At 50.8% G+C, this 25419-nt stretch overlaps 1 protein-coding gene across 1 annotated transcript in view; it reads left to right on the top strand.

Moving 5' to 3' along the window:
* The first annotated feature begins 8851 nt into the window (after window positions 1-8851).
* LOC139403203 (histone H3 associated protein kinase) overlaps window positions 8852-25419 on the top strand; it is a 34609-nt gene continuing 18041 nt past the window's right edge. The window contains exons 1-5 of the mRNA XM_071146916.1: window positions 8852-8989; window positions 9489-9705; window positions 17388-17582; window positions 18170-18310; window positions 19343-19433. Of these exons, the coding sequence (XP_071003017.1) occupies window positions 9542-9705; window positions 17388-17582; window positions 18170-18310; window positions 19343-19433 (591 nt within the window). The 5' untranslated portion in view covers window positions 8852-8989; window positions 9489-9541. The remainder of the gene's footprint in view (window positions 8990-9488; window positions 9706-17387; window positions 17583-18169; window positions 18311-19342; window positions 19434-25419) is intronic.

The raw sequence follows: 25419 nt of genomic DNA, 5'->3' as shown, positions 1-25419 counted from the left end.
CACCCGGTACTCTACGCTGCTACCACCCGGTACTCTACCCTGCACCACCCGGTACTCTACCCTGGTACCACCCGGTACTCTACCCTGCACCACCCGGTACACTACCCTGCACCACCCGGTACTCTACCCTGCTACCACCCGGTACTCTACCCTGCACCACCCGGTACTCTACCCTTCACCACCCGGTACTCTACCCTGCTAATACCCGGGACTCTACCCTGCTACCACCCGGTACTCTACCCTGCCCTGAACTTTAGTCACTGTTACTAGCCTGCTACCACCCGGTACTCTACCCTGCACCACCCGGTACTCTACCCTGGTACCACCCGGTACTCTACCCTGCTACCACCCGGTACTCTACCCTGGTACCACCCGGTACTCTACCCTGGTACCACCCGGTACTCTACCCTTCACCACCCGGTACTCTACCCTGCTACCACCCGGTACTCTACCCTGCTACCACCCGGTACTCTACCCTGCACCACCCGGTACTCTACCCTGCACCACCCAGTACTCTACCCTGCCCTGAACTTTAGTCACTGTTACTAGCCTGCTACCACCCGGTACTCTACCCTGGTACCACCCGGTACTCTACCCTGCTCCACCCGGTACTCTACCCTGACCACCCGGTACTCTACCCTGACCACCCGGTACTCTACTCTGCACCACCCGGTACTCTACCCTGCACCACCCGGTACTCTACCCTGCTACCACCCGGTACTCTAGCCTGCACCACCCGGTACTCTACCCTGCACCACCCGGTACTCTACCCTGGTACCACCCGGTACTCTACCCTACTACCACCCGGTACTCTACCCTGCTACCACCCGGTACTCTACCCTGCTACCACCCGATATTCTATCCAGCACCACCCGGTACTATACCCTGTACCACCCGGTACTCTACCCTGCTACCACCCGGTACTCTACCCTGCTACCACCCGGTACTCTACCCTGCTACCACCCGGTACTCTACCCTGCTACCACCCAGTACTCTACCCTGCTACCACCCGGTACTCTACCCTGCTCCCACCCGGTACTCTACCCTGCTACCACCCGGTACTCTACACTGCTACCACCCGGTACTCTACCCTGCTCCCACCCGGTACTCTACCCTGCTACCACCCGGTACTCTACCCTGCTACCACCCGGTACTCTACCCTGCTACCACCCGGTACTCTAGCCTGCACCTTAGAGACTGCTGCCCTGTGTACACAGAGTCATATATCACTTTAATAATGTGTACATACTATTTTACCCATCCTATATAACTACTGCTGTCCACTTCATATGTATATACTGTATTCTAGTTCATCCTATATAACTACTGTTGTCCACTTCATATGTATATACTGTATTCTAGTCACGGTTCATCCTGCTGTCCACTTCATATGTATAGACTGTATTCTAGTTCATCCTATATAACTACTGCTGTCCACTTCATATGTATATACTGTATTCTAGTCATGGTTCATCCTGCTGTCCACTTCATATGTATATACTGTATTCTAGTCATGGTTCATCCTGCTGTCCACTTCATATGTATATACTGTATTCTAGTCATGGTTCATCCTGCTGTCCACTTCATATGTATATACTGTATTCTAGTCATGGTTCATCCTGCTGTCCACTTCATATGTATATACTGTATTCTAGTCATGGTTCATCCTGCTGTCCACTTCATATGGATATACTGTATTCTAGTCATGGTTCATCCTGCTGTCCACTTCATATGTATATACTGTATTCTAGTCATGGTTCATCCTGCTGTCCACTTCATATGTATATACTGTATTCTAGTCATGGTTCATCCTGCTGTCCACTTCATATGTATATACTGTATTCTAGTTCATCCTATATAACTACTGTTGTCCACTTCATATGTATATACTGTATTCTAGTCATGGTTCATCCTGTTGTCCACTTCATATGCATATACTGTATTCTAGTCATGGTCCATCCTATATAACTACTGTTGTCCACTTCATATGTATATACTGTATTCTAGTTCATCCTATATAACTACTGTTGTCCACTTCATATGTATATACTGTATTCTAGTCCTGGTTCATCCTGCTGTCCACTTCATATGTATATACTGTATTCTAGTCCTGGTTCATCCTGCTGTCCACTTCATATGTATATACTGTATTCTAGTCATGGTTCATCCTGCTGTCCACTTCATATGTATATACTGTATTCTAGTCATGGTTCATCCTGCTGTCCACTTCATATGTATATACTGTATTCTAGTCATGGTTCATCCTGCTGTCCACTTCATATGGATATACTGTATTCTAGTTCATCCTATATAACTACTGCTGTCCACTTCATATGTATGTACTGTATTCTAGTCATGGTTCATCCTGCTGTCCACTTCATATGTATATACTGTATTCTAGTCATGGTTCATCCTATATAACTACTGTTGTCCACTTCATATGTATATACTGTATTCTAGTCATGGTTCATCCTGCTGTCCACTTCATATGTATATACTGTATTCTAGTCATGGTTCATCCTGCTGTCCACTTCATATGTATATACTGTATTCTAGTCATGGTTCATCCTGCTGTCCACTTCATATGTATATACTGTATTCGAGTTCATCCTATATAACTACTGCTGTCCACTTCATATGTATATACTGTATTCTAGTCATGGTTCATCCTATATAACTACTGCTGTCCACTTCATATGTATATACTGTATTCTAGTCATGGTTCATCCTATATAACTACTGCTGTCCACTTCATATGTTTATACTGTATTCTAGTCATGGTTCATCCTGCTGTCCACTTCATATGTATATACTGTATTCTAGTTCATCCTATATAACTACTGCTGTCCACTTCATATGTTTATACTGTATTCTAGTCATGGTTCATCCTGCTGTCCACTTCATATGTATATACTGTATTCTAGTTCATCCTATATAACTACTGTTGTCCACTTCATATGTCTATACTGTATTCTAGTCATGGTTCATCCTGTTGTCCACTTCATATGTATAGACTGTATTCTAGTTCATCCTATATAACTACTGCTGTCCACTTCATATGTATATACTGTATTCTAGTCATGGCTCATCCTATATAACTACTGCTGTCCACTTCATATGTATATACTGTATTCTAGTCATGGTTCATCCTGCTGTCCACTTCATATGTATATACTGTATTCTAGTCATGGTCCATCCTGTTGTCCACTTCATATGTATATACTGTATTCTAGTCATGGTTCATCCTATATAACTACTGCTGTCCACTTCATATGTATATACTGTATTCTAGTTCATCCTATATAACTACTGCTGTCCACTTCATATGTATATACTGTATTCTAGTCATGGTTCATCCTATATAACTACTGCTGTCCACTTCATATGTATATACTGTATTCTAGTCATGGTTCATCCTATATAACTACTGCTGTCCACTTCATATGTATATACTGTATTCTAGTTCATCCTATATAACTACTGCTGTCCACTTCATATGTATATACTGTATTCTAGTCATGGTTCATCCTGCTGTCCACTTCATATGTATATACTGTATTCTAGTCATGGTTCATCCTGCTGTCCACTTCATATGTATATACTGTATTCTAGTCATGGTTCATCCTATATAACTACTGTTGTCCACTTCATATGTATATACTGTATTCTAGTCATGGTTCATCCTGCTGTCCACTTCATATGTATATACTGTATTCTAGTCATGGTTCATCCTATATAACTACTGCTGTCCACTTCATATGTATATACTGTATTCTAGTCATGGTTCATCCTATATAACTACTGCTGTCCACTTCATATGTATATACTGTATTCTAGTCATGGTTCATCCTATATAACTACTGCTGTCCACTTCATATGTATATACTGTATTCTAGTCACGGTTCATCCTGCTGTCCACTTCATATGGATACACTGTATTCTAGTTCATCCTATATAACTACTGCTGTCCACTTCATATGTATATACTGTATTCTAGTCATGGTTCATCCTGCTGTCCACTTCATATGTATATACTGTATTCTAGTCATGGTTCATCCTGTTGTCCACTTCATATGGATACACTGTATTCTAGTTCATCCTATATAACTACTGTTGTCCACTTCATATGTATATACTGTATTCTAGTTCATCCTATATATCTACTGTTGTCCACATCATATGTATATACTGTATTCTAGTTCATCCTATATAACTACTGCTGTCCACTTCATATGTATATACTGTATTCTAGTCATGGTTCATCCTGCTGTCCTCTTCATATGTATATACTGTATTCTAGTCATGGTTCATCCTATATAACTACTGCTGTCCACTTCATATGTATATACTGTATTCTAGTTCATGCTATATAACTACTGTTGTCCACTTCATATGTATATACTGTATTCTAGTTCATCCTATATAACTACTGTTTGTCACGTTCTGACCTCTATTTCTGTTGTTTTGTATTTATTTAGTATGGTCAGGGCGTGAGTTGGGTGGGCTGTTGTCATGTGTAGTGATTTAATTAAACATGAATAACCACCACGCTGCGCTTTGGTCCGCTTCTCTTCCTCCTACAGACGAACGCCCTTACAGAATCACCCACCGCAACAGGACCAAGCGGCGTGGTAACGGGCAACAGCGGCACAAGGAGGAATGGACTTGGGATGATGTGTTGGACGGCAAGGGTTGCTACACATGGGAGGAGATCCTGGCGGGAAAGGATCGCCTTCCATGGGAACAGGTGGAGGCAGCGAGGAGAGCAGAGGCAGCCGGAGAGAGGAGCCGGCGATATGAGGGAACACGGTTGGCAAGGACGCCCGGGAGTCAGCCCCAAAAATTTCGTGGGGGGGGGCTAACAGGGAGTATGGCTACGCCAGGTAGGAGACCTGAGCCAACTTCCTGTGGTTACCGGGGGGCTAGAGAGACCGGGCAGGCACCGTGTTATGCTGTGGAGCGCACGGTGTCCCCAGTGCGGGTGCACAGCCCGGTGCGGTACATTCCAGCTCCGCGTATCGGCAGGGCTAGAGTGGGCATCGAGCCAAGTGCCATGAAGCACTTCCCCGTACCAGGCTGTCTCTCCGGCCCATCCTTGCAGGGGCTCTCTCCTCTCCAGCGCTGCCGGAGTCTCCCGCCTCTCCGGCGCTACCAGAGCCTTCCTCCTCTCCAGCGCTGCCGGAGTCTCCCGCCTGTTCGGGGCTACGAGAGCTACTCAGTCCGGCGCTTCCAGAGTCTTCCTCCTCTCCATATGTATATACTGTCTGCCCATGCCGCCCGTCTGCCCAGCGCCGCCAGTGCCGCCCGTCTGCCCAGCGCCGCCAGTGCCGCCCGTCTGCCCAGCGCCGCCAGTGCCGCCCGTCTGCCCAGCGCCGCCAGTGCCGCCCGTCTGCCCAGCGCCGCCAGTGCCGCCCGTCCCAGCGCCGCCCGTCTGCCAGGAGCCGCCAGTGCCGCCCGTCTGCCATCCTGCCGCCCGTCAGCCATAGCCAGGGGCCGCCAGTAACTACTGCCAGGGGCCGCCAGCAAGCCAGGGGCCGCCAGTGTGTCGCCCCTCTGTCCCAAGCTGCTGCCGCCCCTCTGTCCCGAGCAGCTGTCCCTCTGTCCCGAGCAGCTGTCCCTCTGTCCCGAGCAGCTGCCGCCCCTCTGTCCCGAGCTGCTATCGCCCCTCTGTCCCGAGCTGCTATCGCCCCTCTGTCCCGAGCTGCTATCGCCCCTCATATGTACAATATATAGGTCAAGGTTTTGCGGCCGGAGTCCGCACCTTTGGGGGGGGGTACTGTCACGTTCTGACTGTATTCTAGTTTGTTTTTCATGGTTTCACTGTGTGTTGGTGGGTGATTGTTCCTGTCACTGTGTTTGTTGTCATAGGATAGGACTGTTTTGCGTTTTCATCATGAATAACCACCACGCTGCGCTTTGGTCCGCTTCTCTTCCTCCTACAGACGAACGCCCTTACACTGTTGTTGTTCATCCTATATAACTACTGCTGTCCACTTCATATGTATATACTGTATTCTAGTCATGGTTCATCCTATATAACTACTGCTGTCCACTTCATATGTATATACTGTATTATAGTCATGGTTCATCCTATATAACTACTGTTGTCCACTTCATATGTATATACTGTATTCTAGTCATGGTTCATCCTGCTGTCCACTTCATATGTATATACTGTATTCTAGTCATGGTTCATCCTGCTGTCCACTTCATATGTATATACTGTATTCTAGTTCATCCTATATAACTACTGCTGTCCACTTCATATGTATATACTGTATTCTAGTTCATCCTATATAACTACTGCTGTCCACTTCATATGTATATACTGTATTCTAGTCATGGTTCATCCTATATAACTACTGCTGTCCACTTCATATGTATATACTGTATTCTAGTCATGGTCCATCCTATATAACTACTGTTGTCCACTTCATATGTATATACTGTATTCTAGTTCATCCTATATAACTACTGCTGTCCACTTCATATGTATATACTGTATTATAGTCATGGTTCATCCTGCTGTCCACTTCATATGTATATACTGTATTCTAGTCATGGTTCATCCTATATAACTACTGCTGTCCACTTCATATGTATAGACTGTATTCTAGTTCATCCTATATAACTACTGTTGTCCACTTCATATGTATATACTGTATTCTAGTCATGGTTCATCCTGCTGTCCACTTCATATGTATATACTGTATTCTAGTCACGGTTCATCCTGCTGTCCACTTCATATGTATATACTGTATTCTAGTTCATCCTATATAACTACTGTTGTCCACTTCATATGTATATACTGTATTCTAGTCATGGTTCATCCTATATAACTACTGCTGTCCACTTCATATGTATATACTGTATTCTAGTCATGGTTCATCCTGCTGTCCACTTCATATGTATATACTGTATTCTAGTTCATTTTATATAACTACTGCTGCCCACTTCATATGTATATACTGTATTCTAGTCATGGTTCATCCTATATAACTACTGCTGTCCACTTCATATGTATATACTGTATTCTAGTCATGGTTCATCCTATATAACTACTGCTGTCCACTTCATATGTATATACTGTATTCTAGTCATGGTTCATCCTGCTGTCCACTTCATATGTATATACTGTATTCTAGTTCATCCTATATAACTACTGTTGTCCAGTTCATATGTATATACTGTATTCTAGTCATGGTTCATCCTGCTGTCCACTTCATATGTATATACTGTATTCTAGTCATGGTTCATCCTGCTGTCCACTTCATATGTATATACTGTATTCTAGTCATGGTTCATCCTGCTGTCCACTTCATATGGATATACTGTATTCTAGTTCATCCTATATAACTACTGCTGTCCACTTCATATGTATATACTGTATTCTAGTCATGGTTCATCCTGCTGTCCACTTCATATGTATATACTGTATTCTAGTCATGGTTCATCCTGCTGTCCACTTCATATGTATATACTGTATTCTAGTCATGGTTCATCCTGCTGTCCACTTCATATGTATATACTGTATTCTAGTCATGGTTCATCCTGCTGTCCACTTCATATGTATATACTGTATTCTAGTCATGGTTCATCCTGCTGTCCACTTCATATGGATATACTGTATTCTAGTTCATCCTATATAACTACTGCTGTCCACTTCATATGTATATACTGTATTCTAGTCATGGTTCATCCTGCTGTCCACTTCATATGTATATACTGTATTCTAGTCATGGTTCATCCTGCTGTCCACTTCATATGTATATACTGTATTCTAGTCATGGTTCATCCTGCTGTCCACTTCATATGTATATACTGTATTCTAGTCATGGTTCATCCTGCTGTCCACTTCATATGTATATACTGTATTCTAGTCATGGTACATCCTGCTGTCCACTTCATATGTATATACTGTATTCGAGTTCATCCTATATAACTACTACTGTCCACTTCATATGTATATACTGTATTCTAGTCATGGTTCATCCTATATAACTACTGCTGTCCACTTCATATGTATATACTGTATTCTAGTCATGGTTCATCCTATATAACTACTGCTGTCCACTTCATATGTATATACTGTATTCTAGTCATGGTTCATCCTATATAACTACTGCTGTCCACTTCATATGTATATACTGTATTCTAGTCATGGTTCATCCTATATAACTACTGCTTTCCACTTCTTCTCTACTCATATAAAGTCCATTTTGTCTATACACACCATCAAATACATATGTAATATGTTTATATTCTGAACTCTGACATTACTCGCCCTAATATCTCTACATTTCTTAATGTAATTAGTTGATTTTTTTTTTTGGGGGGGGGGGGGGGGGGGGGGATGTGCGTGTATTGTTTTGTTAGGTATTACTGCACTGTTGAATTTTGCTACACCCACGAAAACTTTTGCTAAATATGTGTACGTGACAAATAAAATTTGAATTTAATTTTGACATATACTCAATAAATATATTTTGCTGTACTGGCTCAATGGGAACCCACTGGTGGTTTCCTTGGTTACATTTCAACCTTCCAGAACGATTCTGCTTGAAACTAAAAAACATTATTGAAATACAAAGACTATATCACGTCATATTCAACCTTATATTGATATCGAGGTATCCATTTAAAAAAAAAATGTATTATGTCCTGAAAATTGATTTATATATAATATATTTATATTGTCCACATTAAGTTTTCGACTCACCTTCCGTCCCGACAGGCGGCGCTGTTTGAGGAAGTGCTTCTAACGTGTTTAATATTTAAACAACCTCACATCCGGTGGAGTTTCGACCAATGAGAAAGCGTCGTCTCGTTTGAACCTTGGGAGCGGGACTCTATCCTGAGCTGTTGTTGAGAACGGAATAAAGACTTATATTTCATCCCGTAACTAAATGAATTAATTTTAGCTTTAAATCAAAAAATAAAAAGGTGTGATAACGGATAGAGACGGTTACCACGGTAATGTTTGAGTTCGGTGAGTATTTTGTCAGATTGTGGACGATAACCGAGTTTACTGTCACGACAGTAACGGTGGGGGGAGATAAACATTGTAACGTTACTCTGTCAACAACACACAAAAAAAAGTAAATTATACCGATGTATCTATGGAGAGAGACTGTTTTTAGGTATTATAGTTAAGCTGACTAGTCATAGTAAAAACAAATCACAATGTAAAGATTCCCCCATATGTTATTTTCCTGTCGTTAGCTAACGTTACATGAATTGAGAAAAACGGAAGCATAGAGGATATAAACTAAGTAACGTTTAGTCCTAATATGTCAACTGGGGCGTATTCATTACGCCACGTCTGTTGTGAAACGTTTATTAAACGGAAGCGTACGGAACGAAACAGGGAGGCGCCTACCTGAATTTGTCCAATAGAAACCCTCGTTTTGCTTCCGTTTGGTTCTTTAACGGTCAACGGTATACGTAACGAATACGCCCCTTGTCACCATTATTTTGTCATTTGACAGTCGGTTCCCGATCTTCTTGTTGGTGAAACGGACCCTGCAAAAAAAGAGTGAAGATGAACCGAGCAGGCCGACCGTTGTTCATGAAGACCTACGGCAAACAGAACCGGAAGTTGGAGGCCTGGATCTCCCCTGACAACCGAAAACAGGTTTTCGCCAGCACCTCTTCCTCTGACCTGTCCATCGTTGCGCCCTCCAGCCCCAAACCCCCGGCCAAGAGGTAAGAGACTTCTCTCCCCCTGAAAAGCTAGTGATCTGGGTGATCAGGCTTTTGCTCCGTTCCTGCTCAGCAGGCCAGGGCCTAGATAGATTAGCTAGCTGAATCAGGTCTGTTGGAGCTGTGGGTCTAGCTTCTCCTAGATAGATTAGCTAGCTGAATCAGGTCTGTTGGAGCTGTGGGTCTAACTTCTCCTAGATAGATTAGCTAGCTGAATCAGGTCTGTTGGAGCTGTGGGTCTAGCTTCTCCTAGATAGATTAGCTAGCTGAATCAGGTCTGTTGGAGCTGTGGGTCTAGCTTCTCCTAGATAGATTAGCTAGCTGAATCAGGTCTGTTGGAGCTGTGGGTCTAGCTTCTCCTAGATAGATTAGTTAGCTGAATCAGGTCTGTTGGAGCTGTGGGTCTAGCTTCTCCTAGATAGATTAGCTAGCTGAATCAGGTCTGTTGGAGCTGTGTGTCTAGCTTCTCCTAGATAGATTAGCTAGCTGAATCAGGTCTGTTGGAGCTGTGGGTCTAGCTTCTCCTAGATAGATTAGCTAGCTGAATCAGGTCTGTTGGAGCTGTGGGTCTAGCTTCTCCTAGATAGATTAGCTAGCTGAATCAGGTCTGTTGGAGCTGTGTGTCTAGCTTCTCCTAGATAGATTAGCTAGCTGAATCAGGTCTGTTGGAGCTGTGGGTCTAGCTTCTCCTAGATAGATTAGCTAGCTGAATCAGGTCTGTTGGAGCTGTGTGTCTAGCTTCTCCTAGATAGATTAGCTAGCTGAATCAGGTCTGTTGGAGCTGTGGGTCTAGCTTCTCCTAGATAGATTAGCTAGCTGAATCAGGTCTGTTGGAGCTGTGGGTCTAGCTTCTCCTAGATAGATTAGCTAGCTGAATCAGGTGTGTTGGAGCTGTGGGTCTAGCTTCTCCTAGATAGATTAGCTAGCTGAATCAGGTCTGTTGGAGCTGTGTGTCTAGCTTCTCCTAGATAGATTAGTTAGCTGAATCAGGTCTGTTGGAGCTGTGTGTCTAGCTTCTCCTAGATAGATTAGTTAGCTGAATCAGGTCTGTTGGAGCTGTGTGTCTAACTTCTCCTAGATAGATTAGCTAGCTGAATCAGGTCTGTTGGAGCTGTGGGTCTAGCTTCTCCTAGATAGATTAGCTAGCTGAATCAGGTCTGTTGGAGCTGTGGGTCTAGCTTCTCCTAGATAGATTAGCTAGCTGAATCAGGTCTGTTGGAGCTGTGTGTCTAGCTTCTCCTAGATCGATTAGCTAGCTGAATCAGGTCTGTTGGAGCTGTGTGTCTAGCTTCTCCTAGATAGATTAGCTAGCTGAATCAGGTCTGTTGGAGCTGTGGGTCTAGCTTCTCCTAGATAGATTAGCTAGCTGAATCAGGTCTGTTGGAGCTGTGGGTCTAGCTTCTCCTAGATAGATTAGCTAGCTGAATCAGGTCTGTTGGAGCTGTGTGTCTAACTTCTCCTAGATAGATTAGCTAGCTGAATCAGGTCTGTTGGAGCTGTGTGTCTAGCTTCTCCTAGATAGATTAGCTAGCTGAATCAGGTCTGTTGGAGCTGTGTGTCTAGCTTCTCCTAGATAGATTAGCTAGCTGAATCAGGTCTGTTGGAGCTGTGTGTCTAGCTTCTCCTGGATAGATTAGCTAGCTGAATCAGGTCTGTTGGCGCTGTGTGTCTAGCTTCTCCTAGATAGATTAGCTAGCTAAATCAGGTCTGTTGGAGCTGTGTGTCTAGCTTCTCCTAGATAGATTAGCTAGCTAGCTGAATCAGGTCTGTTGGAGCTGTGTGTCTAGCTTCTCCTAGATAGATTAGCTAGCTGAATCAGGTCTGTTGGCGCTGTGGGTCTAACTTCTCCTAGATAGATTAGTTAGCTGAATCAGGTCTGTTGGAGCTGTGGGTCTAACTTCTCCTAGATAGATTAGCTAGCTGAATCAGGTCTGTTGGCGCTGTGTGTCTAACTTCTCCTAGATAGATTAGCTAGCTGAATCAGGTCTGTTGGAGCTGTGTGTCTAGCTTCTCCTAGATAGATTAGCTAGCTGAATCAGGTCTGTTGGAGCTGTGGGTCTAGCTTCTCCTAGATAGATTAGCTAGCTGAATCAGGTCTGTTGGAGCTGTGTGTCTAGCTTCTCCTAGATAGATTAGCTAGCTGAATCAGGTCTGTTGGAGCTGTGTGTCTAGCTTCTCCTGGATAGATTAGCTAGCTGAATCAGGTCTGTTGGAGCTGTGTGTCTAGCTTCTCCTAGATAGATTAGCTAGCTGAATCAGGTCTGTTGGAGCTGTGTGTCTAGCTTCTCCTAGATAGATTAGCTAGCTGAATCAGGTCTGTTGGAGCTGTGGGTCTAGCTTCTCCTAGATAGATTAGCTAGCTGAATCAGGTCTGTTGGCGCTGTGTGTCTAGCTTCTCCTGGATAGATTAGCTAGCTGAATCAGGTCTGTTGGAGCTGTGTGTCTAGCTTCTAGATAGATTAGCTAGCTGAATCAGGTCTGTTGGAGCTGTGTGTCTAGCTTCTCCTAGATAGATTAGCTAGCTGAATCAGGTCTGTTGGCGCTGTGTGTCTAGCTTCTCCTAGATAGATTAGCTAGCTGAATCAGGTCTGTTGGAGCTGTGTGTCTAGCTTCTCCTGGATAGATTAGCTAGCTGAATCAGGTCTGTTGGAGCTGTGGGTCTAGCTTCTCCTAGATAGATTAGCTAACTGAATCAGGTCTGTTGGAGCTGTGGGTCTAGCTTCTCCTAGATAGATTAGCTAGCTGAATCAGGTCTGTTGGAGCTGTGGGTCTAGCTTCTCCTGGATAGATTAGCTAGCTGAATCAGGTCTGTTGGAGCTGTGTGTCTAGCTTCTCCTAGATAGATTAGCTAGCTGAATCAGGTCTGTTGGAGCTGTGTGTCTAGCTTCTCCTGGATAGATTAGCTAGCTGAATCAGGTATGTTGGAGCTGTGTGTCTAGCTTCTCCTAGATAGATTAGCTAGCTGAATCAGGTATGTTGGAGCTGTGTGTCTAGCTTCTCCTGGATAGATTAGCTAGCTGAATCAGGTCTGTTGGAGCTGTGGGTCTAGCTTCTCCTAGATAGATTAGCTAGCTGAATCAGGTCTGTTGGAGCTGTGGGTCTAGCTTCTCCTGGATAGATTAGCTAGCTGAATCAGGTCTGTTGGAGCTGTGGGTCTAGCTTCTCCTGGATAGATTAGCTAGCTGAATCAGGTCTGGTGGAGCTGTGTGTCTAACTTCTCCTAGATCGATTAGCTAGCTGAATCAGGTCTGTTGGAGCTGTGTGTCTAGCTTCTCCTAGATAGATTAGCTAGCTGAATCAGGTCTGTTGGAGCTGTGGGTCTAGCTTCTCCTGGATAGATTAGCTAGCTGAATCAGGTCTGTTGGCGCTGTGTGTCTAGCTTCTCCTGGATAGATTAGCTAGCTGAATCAGGTCTGTTGGAGCTGTGTGTCTAACTTCTCCTAGATAGATTAGCTAGCTGAATCAGGTCTGTTGGAGCTGTGTGTCTAGCTTCTCCTAGATAGATTAGCTAGCTGAATCAGGTCTGTTGGAGCTGTGTGTCTAGCTTCTCCTAGATAGATTAGCTAGCTGAATCAGGTCTGTTGGAGCTGTGGGTCTAGCTTCTCCTAGATAGATTAGCTAGCTGAATCAGGTCTGGTGGAGCTGTGTGTCTAACTTCTCCTGGATAGATTAGCTAGCTGAATCAGGTCTGTTGGCGCTGTGTGTCTAGCTTCTCCTGGATAGATTAGCTAGCTGAATCAGGTCTGTTGGAGCTGTGTGTCTAGCTTCTCCTGGATAGATTAGCTAGCTGAATCAGGTCTGTTGGAGCTGTGTGTCTAGCTTCTCCTAGATAGATTAGCTAGCTGAATCAGGTCTGTTGGAGCTGTGGGTCTAGCTTCTCCTGGATAGATTAGCTAGCTGAATCAGGTCTGTTGGCGCTGTGTGTCTAGCTTCTCCTGGATAGATTAGCTAGCTGAATCAGGTCTGTTGGAGCTGTGTGTCTAACTTCTCCTAGATAGATTAGCTAGCTGAATCAGGTCTGTTGGAGCTGTGTGTCTAGCTTCTCCTGGATAGATTAGCTAGCTGAATCAGGTCTGTTGGAGCTGTGTGTCTAGCTTCTCCTAGATAGATTAGCTAGCTGAATCAGGTCTGTTGGAGCTGTGTGTCTAGCTTCTCCTGGATAGATTAGCTAGCTGAATCAGGTCTGTTGGAGCCGTGGGTCTAGCTTCTCCTAGATAGATTAGCTAGCTGAATCAGGTCTATTGGAGCTGTGGGTCTAGCTTCTCCTAGATAGATTAGCTAGCTGAATCAGGTCTGTTGGAGCTGTGGGTCTAGCTTCTCCTAGATAGATTAGCTAGCTGAATCAGGTCTGTTGGAGCTGTGGGTCTAGCTTCTCCTAGATAGATTAGCTAGCTGAATCAGGTCTGTTGGAGCTGTGTGTCTAGCTTCTCCTAGATAGATTAGCTAGCTGAATCAGGTCTGTTGGAGCTGTGTGTCTAGCTTCTCCTAGATAGATTAGCTAGCTGAATCAGGTCTGTTGGAGCTGTGTGTCTAGCTTCTCCTAGATAGATTAGCTAGCTGAATCAGGTCTGTTGGAGCTGTGTGTCTAGCTTCTCCTAGATAGATTAGCTAGCTGAATCAGGTCTGTTGGAGCTGTGGGTCTAGCTTCTCCTAGATAGATTAGCTAGCTGAATCAGGTGTGTTGGAGCTGTGGGTCTAGCTTCTCCTAGATAGATTAGCTAGCTGAATCAGGTCTGTTGGAGCTGTGGGTCTAGCTTCTCCTAGATAGATTAGCTAGCTGAATCAGGTCTGTTGGAGCTGTGTGTCTAGCTTCTCCTAGATAGATTAGCTAGCTGAATCAGGTCTGTTGGAGCTGTGTGTCTAGCTTCTCCTAGATAGATTAGCTAGCTGAATCAGGTCTGTTGGAGCTGTGTGTCTAGCTTCTCCTAGATAGATTAGCTAGCTGAATCAGGTCTGTTGGAGCTGTGTGTCTAGCTTCTCCTAGATAGATTAGCTAGCTGAATCAGGTCTGTTGGAGCTGTGGGTCTAGCTTCTCCGAGATAGATTAGCTAGCTGAATCAGGTCTGTTGGAGCTGTGGGTCTAGCTTCTCCTAGATAGATTAGCTAGCTGAATCAGGTCTGTTGGAGCTGTGGGTCTAGCTTCTCCTAGATAGATTAGCTAGCTGAATCAGGTCTGTTGGAGCTGTGGGTCTAGCTTCTCCTAGATAGATTAGCTAGCTGAATCAGGTCTGTTGGAGCTGTGTGTCTAGCTTCTCCTAGATAGATTAGCTAGCTGAATCAGGTCTGTTGGAGCTGTGTGTCTAGCTTCTCCTAGATAGATTAGCTAGCTGAATCAGGTCTGTTGGAGCTGTGTGTCTAACTTCTCCTAGATAGATTAGTTAGCTGAATCAGGTCTGTTGGAGCTGTGGGTCTAACTTCTCCTAGATAGATTAGCTAGCTGAATCAGGTCTGTTGGAGCTGTGGGTCTAACTTCTCCTAGATAGATTAGCTAGCTGAATCAGGTGTGTTGGAGCTGTGGTGGGTCTAGCTTCTCCTAGATAGATTAGCTAGCTAGCTGAATCAGGTCTGTTGGCGCTGTGTGTCTAGCTTCTCCTAGATAGATTAGCTAGCTGAATCAGGTCTGTTGGCGCTGTGTGTCTAGCTTCTCCTAGATAGATTAGCTAGCTGAATCAGGTCTGTTGGAGCTGTGGGTCTAGCTTCTCCTAGATAGATTAGCTAGCTGAATCAGGTCTGTTGGCGCTGTGTGTCTAGCTTCTCCTAGATAGATTAGCTAGCTGAATCAGGTCTGTTGGAGCCGTGGGTCTAGCTTCTCCTAGATAGATTAGCTAGCTGAATCAGGTCTGTTGGAGCTGTGGGTCTAGCTTCTCCTAGATAGATTAGCTAGCTGAATTAGGTGTGTTGGAGCTGTGGGTCTAACTTCTCCTAGATAGATTAGCTAGCTGAATCAGGTCTGTTGGCGCTGTGTGTCTAGCTTCTCCTAGATAGATTAGCTAGCTGATCAGGTCTGTTGGAGCTGTGGGTCTAGCTTCTCCTAGATAGATTAGCTAGCTGAATCAGGTCTGTTGGAGCTGTGTGTCTAGCTTCTCCTAGATAGATTAGCTAGCTGAATCAGGTCTGTTGGCGCTGTGGCTCTAGCTTCTCCTAGATAGATTAGCTAGCTGAATCAGGTCTGTTGGCGCTGTGTGTCTAGCTTCTCCTAGATAGATTAGCTAGCTGAATCAGGTCTGTTGGAGCTGTGGGTCTAGCTTCTCCTAGATAGATTAGCTAGCTGAATCAGGTCTGTTGGCGCTGTGTGTCTAGCTTCTCCTAGATAGATTAGCTAGCTGAATCAGGTCTGTTGGAGCCGTGGGTCTAGCTTCTCCTAGATAGATTAGCTAGCTGAATCAGGTCTGTTGGAGCTGTGGGTCTAGCTTCTCCTAGATAGATTAGCTAGCTGAATCAGGTCTGTTGGAGCTGTGTGTCTAGCTAGCTGAATCAGGTCTGTTGGAGCTGTGGGTCTAACTTCTCCTAGATAGATTAGCTAGCTGAATCAGGTCTGTTGGCGCTGTGTGTCTAGCTGTTGGAGCTGTGGGTCTAACTTCTCCTAGATAGATTAGCTAGCTGAATCAGGTCTGTTGGAGCTGTGTGTCTAGCTTCTCCTAGATAGATTAGCTAGCTCTCTGTGTGTCTTCTATGGTCTTCTCTGCTCTCTGTGTCTTCTTCTATGGTCTTCTCTGCTCTCTCTCTGTGTCTTCTTCTATGGTCTTCTCTGCTCTCTCTCTCTGTGTCTTCTTCTATGGTCTTCTCTGCTCTCTCTCTGTGTCTTCTTCTATGGTCTTCTCTGCTCTCTCTCTGTGTCTTCTTCTATGGTCTTCTCTGCTCTCTCTCTGTGTCTTCTTCTATGGTCTTCTCTGCTCTCTCTCTGTGTCTTCTTCTATGGTCTTCTCTGCTCTCTCTCTCTGTGTCTTCTTCTATGATCTTCTCTGCTCTCTCTCTGTGTCTTCTTCTATGGTCTTCTCTGCTCTCTCTCTGTGTCTTCTTCTATGGTCTTCTCTGCTCTCTCTCTGTGTCTTCTTCTATGGTCTTCTCTGCTCTCTCTCTGTGTCTTCTTCTATGGTCTTCTCTGCTCTCTCTCTGTGTCTTCTTCTATGGTCTTCTCTGCTCTCTCTCTGTGTCTTCTTCTATGGTCTTCTCTGCTCTCTCTCTGTGTGTCTTCTTCTATGGTCTTCTCTGCTCTCTCTCTGTGTGTCTTCTTCTATGGTCTTCTCTGCTCTCTCTCTGTGTCTTCTTCTATGGTCTTCTCTGCTCTCTCTCTGTGTCTTCTTCTATGGTCTTCTCTGCTCTCTCTCTCTGTGTCTTCTTCCATGGTCTTCTCTGCTCTCTCTCTGTGTCTTCTTCTATGGTCTTCTCTGCTCTCTCTGTCTTCTTCTATGGTCTTCTCTGCTCTCTCTCTGTGTCTTCTTCTATGGTCTTCTCTGCTCTCTCTCTGTCTCTTCTTCTATGGTCTTCTCTGCTCTCTCTCTCTTCTTCTATGGTCTTCTCTGCGGTCATATGGTCACTCTGCTCTGACTGACACCAGTAGTGTCTTCTTCTATGTGCTTCTCTCTCTCTCTTTATCTCACCATCTAAACTGTGACCTCTTTTCTTCTGCACTGATATGAAAACATCGTCTTCCTCTTCTCCCGGCCTCCCTTCCCCTGTTCCAGAGTGAGAAAGAGAAGTACAGCAAATGGCAGGAGAGAGCTGCGGCCGGCTAAGACCAAAGCCCTGTCCTGGACAGCAGATATCAGTAGAGAGCTGCGACTAGCGAAGACCAAAGCCCTGTCCTGTCTGAGAGAGCAGGACAGTGATGAAGAGAACATCTTCATCGTCCATCCTCCTCCCCAGCAGCAGAGCAACAGGTCAGACTGGTGGCATTACCTTTCTGGTCTTCAATTGTTTGTGACCCGTCTGTCTCTATCTGACCCGTCTGTCTGTCTCTATCTGACCCGTCTGTCTGTCTCTATCTGACCCGTCTGTCTGTCTCTATCTGACCCGTCTGTCTGTCTCTGTCTGACCCGTCTGTCTGTCTCTATCTGACCCGTCTGTCTGTCTCGATCTGACCCGTCTGTCTGTCTCGATCTGACCCGTCTGTCCGTCTCTATCTGACCCGTCTGTCCGTCTCTATCTGACCCGTCTGTCCGTCTCTATCTGACCCGTCTGTCCGTCTCTATCTGACCCGTCTGTCCGTCTCTATCTGACCCGTCTGTCCGTCTCTATCTGACCCGTCTGTCCGTCTCTATCTGACCCGTCTGTCTGTCTCGATCTGACCCGTCTGTCTGTCTCGATCTGACCCGTCTGTCTGTCTCGATCTGACCCGTCTGTCTGTCTCGATCTGACCCGTCTGTCTGTCTCGATCTGACCCGTCTGTCTGTCTCGATCTGACCCGTCTGTCTGTCTAGATCTGACCCGTCTCTGTCTAGATCTGACCTGTGTGTGTGTGTTTTAGGAAGCCATTCGTGAGGCGTGCTGGTCGGAAGGCCAGGCGTATTGTGAGCTCCAGTGAGAGTGATGGAGAGACAACGACCACCAGACAACCCAACCCTAAACGCTCCCAACACACCACAGCTAGAGCCAGGACACACACACAGTCAGACTTTTACACTATAACCACTAGACTACCTGCCTCCTCTACACTCTAACCACTAGACTACCTGCCTCCTCTACACTCTAACCACTAGGCTACCTGCCTCCTCTACACTCTAACCACTAGGCTACCTGCCTCCTCTACACTCTAACCACTAGGCTACCTGCCTCCTCTACACTCTAACCACTAGACTACCTGCCTCCTCTACACTCTAACCACTAGACTACCTGCCTCCTCTACACTCTAACCACTAGGCTACCTGCCTCCTCTACACTCTAACCACTAGACTACCTACCTCCTCTACACTCTAACCACTAGGCTACCTGCCTCCTCTACACTCTAACCACTAGACTACCTGCCTCCTCTACACTCTAACCACTAGGCTACCCTGCCGCCCCTACCCTCTAACCACTAGGCTACCTGCCTCCTCTACACTCTAACCACTAGGCTACCTGCCTCCTCTACACTCTAACCACTAGGCTACCTGCCTCCTCTACACTCTAACCACTAGACTACCTGCCTCCTCTTCACTCTAACCACTAGGCTACCTACCTCCTCTACACTCTAACCACTAGACTACCTGCCTCCTCTACACTCTAACCACTAGACTACCTGCCTCCTCTACACTCTAACCACTAGGCTACCTGCCTCCTCTACACTCTAACCACTAGGCTACCTGCCGCCTCTACACTCTAACCACTAGACTACCTGCCTCCTCTACACTCTAACCACTAGGCTACCTACCTCCTCTACACTCTAACCACTAGACTACCTGCCTCCTCTACACTCTAACCACTAGACTACCTGCCTCCTCTACACTCTAACCACTAGACTACCTGCCTCCTCTTCACTCTAACCACTAGGCTACCTATATACCAATACTCACTCTCTTTCTCTCTGTCTCTCTGTCTCTCCCTCCTCTCTCTGTCTCTCTCTCTCTCTGTCTCTCTCTCTCTCTGTCTCTCTCTGTCTCTCTCTGTCTCTCTGTCTCTCTCTCTCTCTCTCTCTGTCTCTCTGTCTCTCTGTCTCTCTCAGTCCGTCTCCAGTTTTGGCTCCAGGGAAGTTTGTGACTCATCGTAGGGGAGCAACAACCGCCAAACACAAAGCCCCCAAGAGGAAACTCAGTGTAAGGCCCCGTTCCAATCCACTCCATCCTTCCTTCACAACCCCGTTCTCCTGATCCGCTCCATCCTACCGTCACTCCCCCCGAGGCCCCGTTCTCCCGATCCATCCTACCGTCACTCCCCCGAGGCCCCGTTCTTCCGCTCCATCCTACCGTCACTCCCCCCGAGGCCCCTTTCTCCCGATCCGCTCCATCCTACCGTCACTCCCCCCGAGGCCCCGTTCTCCCGATCCATCCTACCGTCACTCCCCCCAGGCCCCGTTCTCCCGATCCATCCTACCGTCACTCCCCCCGAGGCCCCGTTCTCCCGATCCATCCTACCGTCACTCCCCCGAGGCCCCGTTCTCCCGATCCATCCTACCGTCACTCCCCCGAGGCCCCGTTCTCCCGATCCATCCTACCGTCACTCCCCCGAGGCCCCGTTCTCCCGCTCCATCCTACCGTCACTCCCCCCGAGGCCCCGTTCTCCCGCTCCATCCTACCGTCACTCCCCCCGAGGCCCCGTTCTCCCGATCCGCTCCATCCTACCGTCCCTCCCCCGAGGCCCCGTTCTCCCGATCCATCCTACCGTCACTCCCCCGAGGCCCCGTTCTCCCGCTCCATCCTACCGTCACTCCCCCCGAGGCCCCGTTCTCCCGATCCGCTCCATCCTACCGTCCCTCCCCCGAGACCCGTTCTCCCGATCCATCCTACCGTCACTCCCCCCGAGGCCCCGTTCTCCCGATCCGCTCCATCCTACCTTCACTCCCCCGAGGCCCCGTTCTCCCGATCCATCCTACCATCACTCCCCCCGAGGCCCCGTTCTCCCGATCCATCCTACCGTCACTCCCCCCGAGGCCCCGTTCTCCCGCTCCATCCTACCGTCACTCCCCCCGAGGCCCCGTTCTCCCGATCCGCTCCATCCTACCGTCCCTCCCCCGAGGCCCCGTTCTCCCGATCCATCCTACCGTCACTCCCCCGAGGCCCCGTTCTCCCGCTCCATCCTACCGTCACTCCCCCCGAGGCCCCGTTCTCCCGATCCGCTCCATCCTACCGTCCCTCCCCCGAGACCCGTTCTCCCGCTCCATCCTACCTTCACTCCCCCCAGGCCCCGTTCTCCCGATCCATCCTACCGTCACTCCCCCCGAGGCCCCGTTCTCCCGATCCATCCTACCGTCACTCCCCCCGAGGCCCCGTTCTCCCGATCCATCCTACCGTCACTCCCCCCGAGGCCCCGTTCTCCCGCTCCATCCTACCGTCACTCCCCCCGAGGCCCCGTTCTCCCGATCCGCTCCATCCTACCGTCACTCCGCCCGAGGCCCCGTTCTCCCGATCCGCTCCATCCTACCGTCACTCCCCCCGAGGCCCCGTTCTCCCGATCCATCCTACCGTCACTCCCCCCGAGGCCCCGTTCTCCCGATCCATCCTACCGTCACTCCCCCCGAGGCCCCGTTCTCCCGATCCATCCTACCCTTCACTCCCCCGAGTCGCCGTTCTCCCGCTCCATCCTACCGTCACTCCCCCCTAGGCCCCGTTCTCCCGATCCGCTCCATCCTACCGTCACTCCCCCCGAGGCCCCTTTCTCCCGATCCGCTCCATCCTACCGTCACTCCCCCCGAGGCCCCGTTCTCCCGATCCATCCTACCGTCACTCCCCCCAGGCCCCGTTCTCCCGATCCATCCTACCGTCACTCCCCCCAAGGCCCCGTTCTCCCGCTCCATCCTACCGTCACTCCCCCGAGGCCCCGTTCTCCCGATCCATCCTACCGTCACTCCCCCGAGGCCCCGTTCTCCCGATCCATCCTACCGTCACTCCCCCGAGGCCCCGTTCTCCCGCTCCATCCTACCGTCACTCCCCCCGAGGCCCCTTTCTCCCGATCCGCTCCATCCTACCGTCACTCCCCCCGAGGCCCCGTTCTCCCGATCCATCCTACCGTCACTCCCCCCAGGCCCCGTTCTCCCGATCCATCCTACCGTCACTCCCCCCAAGGCCCCGTTCTCCCGCTCCATCCTACCGTCACTCCCCCGAGGCCCCGTTCTCCCGATCCATCCTACCGTCACTCCCCCGAGGCCCCGTTCTCCCGATCCATCCTACCGTCACTCCCCCGAGGCCCCGTTCTCCCGCTCCATCCTACCGTCACTCCCCCCGAGGCCCCGTTCTCCCGATCCGCTCCATCCTACCGTCCCTCCCCCGAGGCCCCGTTCTCCCGATCCATCCTACCGTCACTCCCCCGAGGCCCCGTTCTCCCGCTCCATCCTACCGTCACTCCCCCCGAGGCCCCGTTCTCCCGATCCGCTCCATCCTACCGTCCCTCCCCCGAGACCCGTTCTCCCGATCCATCCTACCGTCACTCCCCCCGAGGCCCCGTTCTCCCGATCCGCTCCATCCTACCTTCACTCCCCCGAGGCCCCGTTCTCCCGATCCATCCTACCGTCACTCCCCCCGAGGCCCCGTTCTCCCGATCCATCCTACCATCACTCCCCCCGAGGCCCCGTTCTCCCGATCCATCCTACCGTCACTCCCCCGAGGCCCCGTTCTCCCGCTCCATCCTACCGTCACTCCCCCCGAGGCCCCGTTCTCCCGATCCGCTCCATCCTACCGTCCCTCCCCCGAGACCCGTTCTCCCGCTCCATCCTACCTTCACTCCCCCCAGGCCCCGTTCTCCCGATCCATCCTACCGTCACTCCCCCCGAGGCCCCGTTCTCCCGATCCATCCTACCGTCACTCCCCCCGAGGCCCTGTTCTCCCGCTCCATCCTACCGTCACTCCCCCCGAGGCCCCGTTCTCCCGATCCGCTCCATCCTACCGTCACTCCGCCCGAGGCCCCGTTCTCCCGATCCGCTCCATCCTACCGTCACTCCCCCCGAGGCCCCGTTCTCCCGATCCATCCTACCGTCACTCCCCCCGAGGCCCCGTTCTCCCGATCCATCCTACCGTCACTCCCCCCGAGGCCCCGTTCTCCCGATCCATCCTACCCTTCACTCCCCCGAGTCGCCGTTCTCCCGCTCCATCCTACCGTCACTCCCCCCTAGGCCCCGTTCTCCCGATCCGCTCCATCCTACCGTCACTCCCCCCGAGGCCCCTTTCTCCCGATCCGCTCCATCCTACCGTCACTCCCCCCGAGGCCCCGTTCTCCCGATCCATCCTACCGTCACTCCCCCCAGGCCCCGTTCTCCCGATCCATCCTACCGTCACTCCCCCCAAGGCCCCGTTCTCCCGCTCCATCCTACCGTCACTCCCCCGAGGCCCCGTTCTCCCGATCCATCCTACCGTCACTCCCCCGAGGCCCCGTTCTCCCGATCCATCCTACCGTCACTCCCCCGAGGCCCCGTTCTCCCGCTCCATCCTACCGTCACTCCCCCCGAGGCCCCGTTCTCCCGATCCGCTCCATCCTACCGTCCCTCCCCCGAGGCCCCGTTCTCCCGATCCATCCTACCGTCACTCCCCCGAGGCCCCGTTCTCCCGCTCCATCCTACCGTCACTCCCCCCGAGGCCCCGTTCTCCCGATCCGCTCCATCCTACCGTCCCTCCCCCGAGACCCGTTCTCCCGATCCATCCTACCGTCACTCCCCCCGAGGCCCCGTTCTCCCGATCCGCTCCATCCTACCGTCCCTCCCCCGAGACCCGTTCTCCCGATCCATCCTACCGTCACTCCCCCCGAGGCCCCGTTCTCCCGATCCGGCACTCCCCCCGAGGCCCCGTTCTCCCGATCCGCTCCATCCTACCTTCACTCCCCCGAGGCCCCGTTCTCCCGATCCATCCTACCGTCACTCCCCCCGAGGCCCCGTTCTCCCGATCCATCCTACCATCACTCCCCCCGAGGCCCCGTTCTCCCGATCCATCCTACCGTCACTCCCCCCGAGGCCCCGTTCTCCCGCTCCATCCTACCGTCACTCCCCCCGAGGCCCCGTTCTCCCGCTCCATCCTACCGTCACTCCCCCCGAGGCCCCGTTCTCCCGATCCGCTCCATCCTACCGTCCCTCCCCCGAGGCCCCGTTCTCCCGATCCATCCTACCGTCACTCCCCCGAGGCCCCGTTCTCCCGCTCCATCCTACCGTCACTCCCCCCGAGGCCCCGTTCTCCCGATCCGCTCCATCCTACCGTCCCTCCCCCGAGACCCGTTCTCCCGATCCATCCTACCGTCACTCCCCCCGAGGCCCCGTTCTCCCGATCCGCTCCATCCTACCCCGTTCTCCCGACTCCCCCTCCCCCCGAGGCCCCGTTCTCCCGATCCATCCTACCGTCACTCCCCCCGAGGCCCCGTTCTCCCGATCCATCCTACCATCACTCCCCCCGAGGCCCCGTTCTCCCGCTCCATCCTACCGTCACTCCCCCCGAGGCCCCGTTCTCCCGATCCGCTCCATCCTACCGTCACTCCGCCCGAGGCCCCGTTCTCCCGATCCGTTCCATCCTACCGTCACTCCCCCCGAGGCCCCGTTCTCCCGATCCGCTCCATCCTACCGTCACTCCCCCCGAGGCCCGTTCTCCCGATCCGCTCCATCCTACCGTCACTCCCCCCGAGGCCCCGTTCTCCCGATCCGCTCCATCCTACCGTCACTCCCCCCGAGGCCCCGTTCTCCCGATCCGCTCCATCCTACCGTCACTTCCCCCGAGGCCCCGTTCTCCCGATCCGCTCCATCCTACCGTCACTCCCCCCGAGGCCCCGTTCTCCCGATCCGCTCCATCCTACCGTCACTCCCCCCGAGGCCCCGTTCTCCCGATCCGCTCCATCCTACCGTCACTCCCCCCCGAGGCCCCGTTCTCCTGCTCCATCCTATCGTCACTCCCCCCGAGGCCCCGTTCTCCCGCTCCATCCACCCGTCACTCCCCCCGAGGCCCCGTTCTCCCGCTCCATCCACCCGTCACTCCCCCCGAGGCCCCGTTCTCCCGATCCATCCTACCGTCACTCCCCCCGAGGCCCCGTTCTCCCGATCCATCCTACCGTCACTCCCCCCGAGGCCCCGTTCTCCCGATCCATCCTACCCTTCACTCCCCCGAGTCGCCGTTCTCCCGCTCCATCCTACCGTCACTCCCCCCTAGGCCCCGTTCTCCCGATCCGCTCCATCCTACCGTCACTCCCCCCGAGGCCCCGTTCTCCCGCTCCATCCTCCCGTCACTCACCCCGAGGCCCCGTTCTCCCGATCCATCCTACCGTCACTCCCCCGAGGCCCCGTTCTCCCGATCCATCCTACCCTTCACTCCCCCGAGGCCCCGTTCTCCCGCTCCATCCTACCGTCACTCCCCCGAGGCCCCGTTCTCCCGATCCGCTCCATCCTACCGTCACTCCCCCCGAGGTCCCGTTCTCCCGATCCGCTCCATCCTACCGTCACTCCCCCCGAGGCCCCGTTCTCCCGCTCCATCCTCCCGTCACTTCCCCCGAGGCCCCATTCTCCCGATCCATTCTACCGTCACTCACCCCGAGGCCCCGTTCTCCCGATCCATCCTACCGTCACTCCCCCGAGGCCCCGTTCTCCCGATCCATCCTACCGTCACTCCCCCCGAGGCCCCGTTCTCCCGATCCATCCTACCCGTCACTCCCCCGAGGCCCCGTTCTCCCGATCCATCCTACCGTCACTCCCCCCAGGCCCCGTTCTCCCGATCCATCCTACCGTCACTCCCCCCAGGCCCCGTTCTCCCGATCCATCCTACCGTCACTCCCCCCAAGGCCCCGTTCTCCCGCTCCATCCTACCGTCACTCCCCCCAAGGCCCCGTTCTCCCGCTCCATCCTACCGTCACTCCCCCGAGGCCCCGTTCTCCCGATCCGCTCCATCCTACCGTCACTCCCCCCGAGGCCCCGTTCTCCCGCTCCATCCTCCCGTCACTCCCCCCGAGGCCCCGTTCTCCCGATCCATTCTACCGTCACTCCCCCCGAGGCCCCGTTCTCCCGATCCGCTCCATCCTACCGTCACTCCCCCCGAGGCCCCGTTCTCCCGCTCCATCCTCCCGTCACTCCCCCCGAGGCCCCGTTCTCCCGATCCATTCTACCGTCACTCCCCCCGAGGCCCCGTT

This window comes from Oncorhynchus clarkii, unplaced genomic scaffold, assembly GCF_045791955.1.
Source record: "Oncorhynchus clarkii lewisi isolate Uvic-CL-2024 unplaced genomic scaffold, UVic_Ocla_1.0 unplaced_contig_14002_pilon_pilon, whole genome shotgun sequence".
Lineage (NCBI taxonomy): Eukaryota > Metazoa > Chordata > Actinopteri > Salmoniformes > Salmonidae > Oncorhynchus > Oncorhynchus clarkii.
This window is presented reverse-complemented; position numbering and strand designations above follow the sequence as displayed.